This window comes from Cyprinodon variegatus, unplaced genomic scaffold (assembly GCF_000732505.1).
Source record: "Cyprinodon variegatus isolate N-32 unplaced genomic scaffold, C_variegatus-1.0 Scaffold1215, whole genome shotgun sequence".
NCBI lineage: Eukaryota > Metazoa > Chordata > Actinopteri > Cyprinodontiformes > Cyprinodontidae > Cyprinodon > Cyprinodon variegatus.
The window spans coordinates 66,020-74,191 of record NW_015151668.1 but is presented as its reverse complement, the minus strand read 5'-3'; the positions used below and the strand labels follow the sequence as shown (position 1 = coordinate 74,191).

The 8,172-nt window shown below is 35.1% G+C and overlaps 1 protein-coding gene across 1 annotated transcript in view; it reads left to right on the top strand.

Moving 5' to 3' along the window:
* The first annotated feature begins 6,730 nt into the window (after positions 1-6,730).
* Positions 6,731-8,172, top strand: part of gins3 (GINS complex subunit 3 (Psf3 homolog)) — a 4,318-nt gene continuing 2,876 nt past the window's right edge. The window contains exons 1-2 of the mRNA XM_015401390.1: positions 6,731-6,993; positions 7,549-7,782. Coding sequence (XP_015256876.1) covers positions 6,823-6,993; positions 7,549-7,782 — 405 coding nt within the window. The 5' untranslated portion in view covers positions 6,731-6,822. The remainder of the gene's footprint in view (positions 6,994-7,548; positions 7,783-8,172) is intronic.

The following is an 8,172-nucleotide window of genomic DNA, read 5'->3' as shown; positions in this document are numbered from 1 at the left end:
AATACATATGCACTTAACTGATTTGCTTTATATGCATTTATACACGTAAACTAAAGGAAATATATTAAATATTATGTATATGAATTAATTTAAATGATATTTATTATTAAATTAATTGTTATTGTTTTTGTGGGACATAGTGTTATTTCATGGTGCGTTTTTCAATTTAATTAATCTTATTATTTTAGTATTTGAATTACATTAAGATGTATAGATAAATTTTACACATACTTATTTTTTTTTTTTTTGGAATATTGACATTTATCTAATTTATGATATATTTTGGCCCTCCACAGAACTCAGGGATCACTATGGAGTAAAATTAGTTCCATTATTGTTAGAAGAAAAAAAAAAGTTTTTAAAGTTCTAAAATGAAATCAGAAATTGTAAAAACAAAATCAGATTTTTTTTTTTTATCTTTATTCTGTGGTGGGCTTTCCTCTGGAGTTAGGAGGCAAAACACATTTCCTTGGTCTGATTAGACTTTAGAAACAGCAAACAAAATAAAAATACATCATTTATTTTAGGCTTAATTGCATTTATTTGTTTGATTAAAAAAAACTTTATTACTTATATATTAAATATCAAGATTTTTATGCATTCACAACTTGTCTGTATTTTTCAGAGAGGAGCTTCCAGTTAGTAATCCATAACTTCCTGCTTTCCTTGGACCCGTTGCTCAACACACAGAGTCACCTTGTCCATTAGAACATTTTCATGCTAAATACATGGATAATAATCATTTTAAAGGTATTCACTGAAATGCAATTTATTTTCTTTCTCTCAACAAGTACAAATAATAAAAAAAAAATGGTTATACTTGCAAACGGACCTCATGCAGCCAGATAATGTACATAGGGGTGGCTAAGCTGGGGTCTACATGCACATCAGGCAGTATAAGCGCCATGAATTCCTGGTCAATCCACACTAGTTGCATTTTACGAGCAGGAAAATGAATGAGTTCAACATTCATATTTTGCAAATAATCACTGTTTATTATGCAAATACTTACACATATATATTCTGTCTTAATAAAAACTACAGTGGATGTTCTTCTCTTGGGTTTGAGTTCAGAGTGGATCATCTTATCTATTGGTTTTCCCACATCCTTCTCTTTGCCCTGTGCTCACCTCCGGCCTGCTCTAAGTTTAAATGTTTAATGTTGAGGCAATAACCTGGAGAATTTATGTAAGTTTGAAGGATAGAATTAAAATATTACAATAACAACAACTTAATGTGCTGGATGCAAAATCAAAAGCCACATAAATCTGTACAATCAAAAGCAAAGGTCAAATATCAAGGCTGATTAAACGACTTTGAAAGGCATCAGCCAAAAAGAGCAAATGTTGACTAGAAAGATGAGAATATTAAAATAAGCAAGAATTTAAAACACCATGCAAATGTCATGGGGGGGAATGGTAAAATCAAAAGCTGCATAAACCTCAATATTTCAGTTGAACATTTAAATTTCAGTATTAACATTTAATATCAAATGTTCAATATTTGAATTTTCTTCAATACTTAAATTATTGCAATGATCATTGCAAAAATGTAAATATTGAGGTTTAATTGTCTTTTGGTGGGAAATATAGAGTTTGTATAGAAATTGTATTTTTAATACATTCATACATTTAAGTCATTTTTTTATCCTGCAATTTTGCACTTTGTCCAGCAGATGGCGGAAAGTCTACCTGTAAAGCCAGCCCTGGCTCACCCAACTCCAATTGGAGAGCTCTTTCTGTTTGGGTACTCTGCTGTTAAAGTATCCAGTCTGCTTCAGTTTTAGCAAATAATCTTAGCTGACTGTAGACTTTAAAAATGGCTAGAAGTCATTAGAAGCAAACTTTCTTACAATATTTATGAGAAGAGGAGGAGCCTTTTAGAAGATTAGGAAGAATCTTTTACATGATGGGGAAGAGCAAGAAGGTTCTATGAGTTATTAAAAAAAATCACTTGGGCATTTCTTACCTACATTACTAGAAAAACCTTTATTCAATTACAGTTCTACTTAATATCTATATATACATACAGTAATAGATGCCTTAAATAATTTTGGTTTTTATTTATCTAAAATTCAAGAGACTCCTAAATTATGTACAGAGATGACATACTTCCATAAAACTTGCTTTGAAAAGAGCTAGATGTTGGTATTTTTCATCTTTAATTTTAGTATAATGATGTAAAAAATAAAACTTTCACATTTTTTATTGTCAGTTTATGGTTAATACACCTACAGGTACAATCTCCACTTAGGACAGCCAACCTTAGAGCATCACTGCTGCTCTGAATGATGTCAGCATGGGAACAACACATCATCTGATTGGGTGGCCACAAGGGTCGCCAATGATTGGCTGGGTGTGACCATGGCCACCATTCGTCCCCCATCTAGCTACACCCCTGGTCTTTGATGGTCTTTCAGCATAGCCAACTGTCCCTTGAAAAACAGAATCGTTCCGTGTTTAGAAATAGAAGTACTTGTCCCGTATTTAATGGAAAAGGAATGTACTTTGTCCCGTATTCAGAATCAGAATCAGACATACTTTAATAATCTCAGAGGGAAATTACTTTATTAATAAATTACTTGTACAGTATTACTGTGAGAGTAGAAAAATAGTCACTAATAAGTTGATGGAAAATGAAAGGAAGGGGCACGTTAGATACAAAACTTACGGTAAACTTGTACTGCGTTGTGACCAATGAGCTGGCAACATATATGTAACGTTCTATAATACCCTCATCCCATTGGTCGAGCCAAGTGTTGCTGACAAAGATAGTGGGAGACAACAGAGCAGTGTGGGGGATGAACAGAGTAATTTAAAGGAAAAGGAATCCTGTCAGTCCAAAGGAACAGCAGAGAGGTGGATGGAGGTTCTTCAGGCAGCTGACCTTCCCAACATCCAAGCTGCTGTCCTTTGTCCTCAGCATCCCATCTTCCACTGGTTTTGAGGAGAGGATTTTCTCCTGATTGAAGAACAAATGGACTAATGTGCAGAACAAATGTTCCACTGAATTAATTAAAGCTGAGCTCATTGTCGGCCTCAATTATGAACTGCCTTGCTAAGAGTTTTACTCTGCAGCGCTCAGAGACAGAGAACTCCTCACTGCAGCAAGAGCTCAGAGGAAACACAAGTGGAAAAAAGTAGGCTATTGCCACATAATCTGGCATTGAGCTAAGGACTTTTATTTCTGATTTACAAATGTAGCCTACAGTCATTGTGATTTAGGCACAAATCTGTTTACAAGTTTGCTGTTGCACCAAAAATGTGCACCATTTATTTATTATATTCATTTTTACAGTTTGAAGTTCAGCAGGAGAGGTTTATGTTTAAGATACTTATTTTATTCAGCAAAGTTTGCTATTTTGTATTAAAGTGAATTGCTGGATAATAATTTGTTTTCCACGTATCCATGTCACTCACTAATATGCATCGAATTCAACAGATTTGAGTAAAATAATTGAAAAAATCATTTAACACACAAAGGGGGGCTAAAAAAAAAATTCCCCGGGGGGTTTTTTTTTTTCAGGGAGTTGGCAAACTTATTTCAGCATGGTTACCCAAAGTGGAGCAATAATTCTGTGAAGAAGGGAAAAGCACAACTATGAATGAAGTATTAAAATCCCGTAAGAATGGAGGTATTACTCACAGCCACTGGCTTTCATTCAGTCAGAGGAAAATGTAAACATCAATATCTTCATGCTTCATATTAAGGCGCTGGAAGAAGACAATCGATAAATGTGGTGATTTCATTCATCTGGATAGGAATAAAATAAAAATAAAATCCCAAACAACACATTATATCTTAAAATGTTACACTTCCCGATCAAATTTTAGGCCATAATTTAGGCCTTCATAAATCATTTCCAAGCTTTTCCCACATATATTGTTATACATTTAGTAAAAAATGTATTCTTATGTGTTCTGTTTCAGCATTAAGTTTATTTGAGATTCACTTATACTGATTCAGACATAACCTAATCAAATCTCTTAGGTGAATCCTTTTCAAATGTCCTTTTTTTACATCCAATTTTTCAGACAGTATAAAACGCACATAAAAATAATCTCAGTGGGAACTCTGAAGAGCTGTTGGATTATTTCCTTTTTAATGACCTAGTTATGTTCTATTAAATTACTTTTTTAATATTAATACAGGGAAGTATTTTATAGATAGAAAGCATCCAGTATGGACTGTAGTCATGGCATATTGGATAGGAATGAACTGTGCAACCTGAGAAAGGCAACAAATAAAAAATAAAAAGAAGGAGGAATTTAATAAGTCTGAGGGGATTGCTGGATTATTTTATCAGTCCCATCAGAGATGCTGTGGCTGACTGTCATAACATTTTCTGCACACTATGAGCAATCAGATGAGTAACTGTGCAGGGATATGCAAGGTATAGTTTTAATGAAAATGAAAAGTCTTCCAGACAACACATTTAAGAGATATTTAGATGCCAAATAAAATGACTCCGCTGACTTGACGTAATGCTACTTGCTGCACTGTTGATTTTTTCAACCCTTTTTTAAGGGTCAGAGCTGAGTCTAAACTATGCTGTATTATTCTACTTGATATAAGTGTTTTGCAGTGTGATAATGAGTTTATTATTATTATAACAGCCTATTCCATGAGACTGTTAAACCTGGTTTATGCTTGATGCATCCAGGCGTGGAACATTGACAACACAGCGTTTGCAGGAGTTTAATGGGCGGCTTTTCCCTGCTGCGTCTCACAATCTGGCTGATTATTAGAGGTCAATGTAGGGCACAGACCACAAGATTATACCAACAAACTACAAGCAGAAGTACAGAGCACAGGTTTTTTATTTGTGCTCAATATACATCCATCTTAAAGAACAGAGCCTCCCTCATTTCAAGTTAACACATCGCCTTGTAACCTACCTGCGATGGTCCAGATTAGAAGTCTTGTTTGGCATTTCAAGGGATGTTGTTTTCTTCTTTTTTTTCTCTTTTTTTAAGGGAATCATCCCAAGAGGCCTGTTTAGCATAAAAAAAGCATTGCAACAGTGAGACACAGCGGTGCCTTTCTATGTATTTCTGTTTCTTTATGTTGTATAAAGCCCAACTACTGCAGTAAATGCAGTCAGATTCAATGATTAAAATGCTACAAACATCAGTTAAGGGAAGCTGGACATTTTAGTCAGTGAAACTAAAATATGGAAGATTTAACTGTATTATCCAGCTTATTGCTTTGAATGCATTCTGTGCCCTTATTGTTTCTATGTGTTTTTAAAACTTTTGTCATAACAAACACTTTTTTTAGGGGAAATTTGGCCCACATATCTGATGACTTTAATGAGAAGTCTGAAGGACATGTCTAAGAATCAATAATGTCAAAATAAGAGAAACGACTGAGCTGTTTTTTCCTGTCGTCAAGATTTGTGAGCCGATTTTACCCTGACAGCGGAGAAAATACACGATTACAGTCTGGACTTTCTGTCATTTCTCATTTATCAACTGATGACTGACATCAGAAGTGACAGAGAGAAGGTGAGGGCACTGAGACGACTGCTGCATTTTAATTGGATGGAAATTCAAGGTTAAATTTACAGTCCAACTTTTAGCTACTTGTTGTTGTGCCTTCTTTTTACGCTACTAATATAATTACCGTTCCCATATCGGTTACGGCTTAACCTAGTTACAAGTGCATATAAGGTGACCTATTTTTATTAATGATGATATTCTGGCCTCAAATGGTCAAAAATATAAGTGCACGTGACTCCTCATTGGAAGAAAGACCCAATTCACTTTATTTATCAAATAATTAATAAACTTATCTGTGATGTAATAAAGAATTTTTTATTTTTCCTTCAGTCCAAAACAATTCACTTTATCCCCCAACATTCAATATAGACTGCTAATGTCATTCTTCCTGGCATCATAGGGGTCAAATCCCTTATATAATATTATTTAGGTTTTATAGATTAAGTCAGTTCAGACTGTTGCTGCATTCCAGATATAAGCAGGTATTTATATCCAACTTAATTTTCCATTCGTATTTTTGTTTTAATTTAGAGCTGGAAAAAATCAACTCCAACCAAGAACCAACTTGCCAACTTGCCAACTCACAAAGTAAAAATTCTTAAGTATCAGTTTTATCTAATTAAATATTTCACATGTTTCTGTCTTTTTTATTTTATTTTTTTTTATCATATCTGGAAATGAAGCCACAACCTTACAAGTCATTAAACCAGTTGAATTTGCAAGTTCTTCTGCCAAGTTATCATACATTCAGTATTTATATCTGTTTTGTGTTTTTATAGTGTGAACACTAAAGTAACCATTTCCTTAAATAGAGATTATGCTAAAAATATGTCTTGAGTATTTTATAAAATACAGATTATAATAAAATAATTTTCTTTGCTGGCTTTTACAACGTTTTACAAGCAAATTTGATTTGAAGTGGGAATAGCTTCAGCTCTAATGTACATTTATGGTACGTTCGGGATAATTTTTGTGAGGTTGTATTTGGGAGTTTTATTTCCAAGTACACATTTTAATGCGCTAGATATTTTCTTATAATACTTAAATATATAGATTGAAACGGAATACATTATATTATCACTTTGTTTGTCAAATACTACATGCATATGTAACAACTAGAAATGAAGTTTTTCAGAAAATTTATAATTTCCGAGTTACTTAGAACGCACCGTGTGGTTTGTCGGTCTAGTTTGCGGCGCTGTGATTGGCTCATTCTTCTGGCGCCAAGAACAAGGAAGTGTAGTCGGAAGAGCTGCAAGTGAGGAGACGTTTGCTGTTTTTATTCCGTTAACTGCTTACATTTGGTGGCGCGTTTAAACACATGGAGACGCCGTCTTATTTTCCCGTTCCTCCCGGTGTGGGGATGGAGGAGAATTTTTTATCTCTCGACGACATTTTGCTTTCCCAGGAGAGGCTGCCTGTTCGAACGGAGTGTGTTTTCCCACGGCTTGGATTCCTGGAGAAGTCCAGTGACTCGCAGGACATTCCGGAGGTCAGTGAAGCAGAGGATTTATATCAAAGTCACTGTTTGTTCCATTAATTTTTCTAAAAGTGGCCGATATACGCATAAACATGATCACCTAAGTCTTTTCGTCGATTGTATGTGTATGAAAGATGATTTTTGTCTTTTAAGAATGAACAACGAATCAGATGTGAATTCTGCACATTTCTTCTGCTTTTGCGTTATATTTGTTCAGAAACAAAGCAGTTTGGCAATTAGGATATATGAGGTTCCGTTTGTATCAAAAACAAGCAGATGTAAAATGTCTAGATGTTGTGCTGTTTGTTGCTGCATATGTCTATGTTGCATATGTAGATGTTGCATATGTCTATGTTGCATATGTAGATGTTGCATATGTAGATGTTGCACATGTAGATGCTGCATAGCTTAATGCCTTTGCTCTCAGCGGTGGGTCCATGTCGTTGGTCTTTGATGCCTGTTCCTCGCCATTACAAACAACGGAAGTAGATTATTTTGTGTTTATTAGGAATTACTGGAAGGTTGTCTTTTCATTATCAATAGCTCCAAAATGTTCTTTTCTTTTAGGGAACAAAGATGGAGATTCCTCTGTGGCTCTCTAAGGGTCTGTATGAGAGGAAGAGGAAGGTGCTGACTGTGGAGCTTCCTAAAGTCTACAAAGAGGGCTGGAGGACGGTGTTCTCAGCTGATCCCAACGTGGTGGACCTGCATAAGATGGGGCCCTACTACTATGGCCTGGGTTCCCAGATGCTACATTTTGACAGCCCCGAAAACCCAGACATTGCAAAGACTTTGCTGCAGGTACAACAGAAAAGCAGGTCCTGCAGTTATTATTGCATTAATCAGTTACCTCAGAGTGGACATTTATAGATCCATTTTGATCAGATAAGTGACATCGGCGCATAATGTGGTATGAAATGCATCTAGAATAAGTGTGTCTGGCCCTTTGGTGGAGCAACAACCTGCTCACTTCTCATGAAGACAGAAACTAATTGGTTTCTTCATTAAATAAACATTTAACAAGAGTACACATCAGGATGGTTTATTAACTGCCCCCAACAGCTGGCATTGGTGTTTAATTTGGTCTGTAAATAAGAAGTTCAAGGCAGAATTTTAAAGGCATTGTTGTAATCGCGTTGTTGCTTTAAGGAATAGTACACCCAAAACATGATTAGCCTTCATTTTCTACTC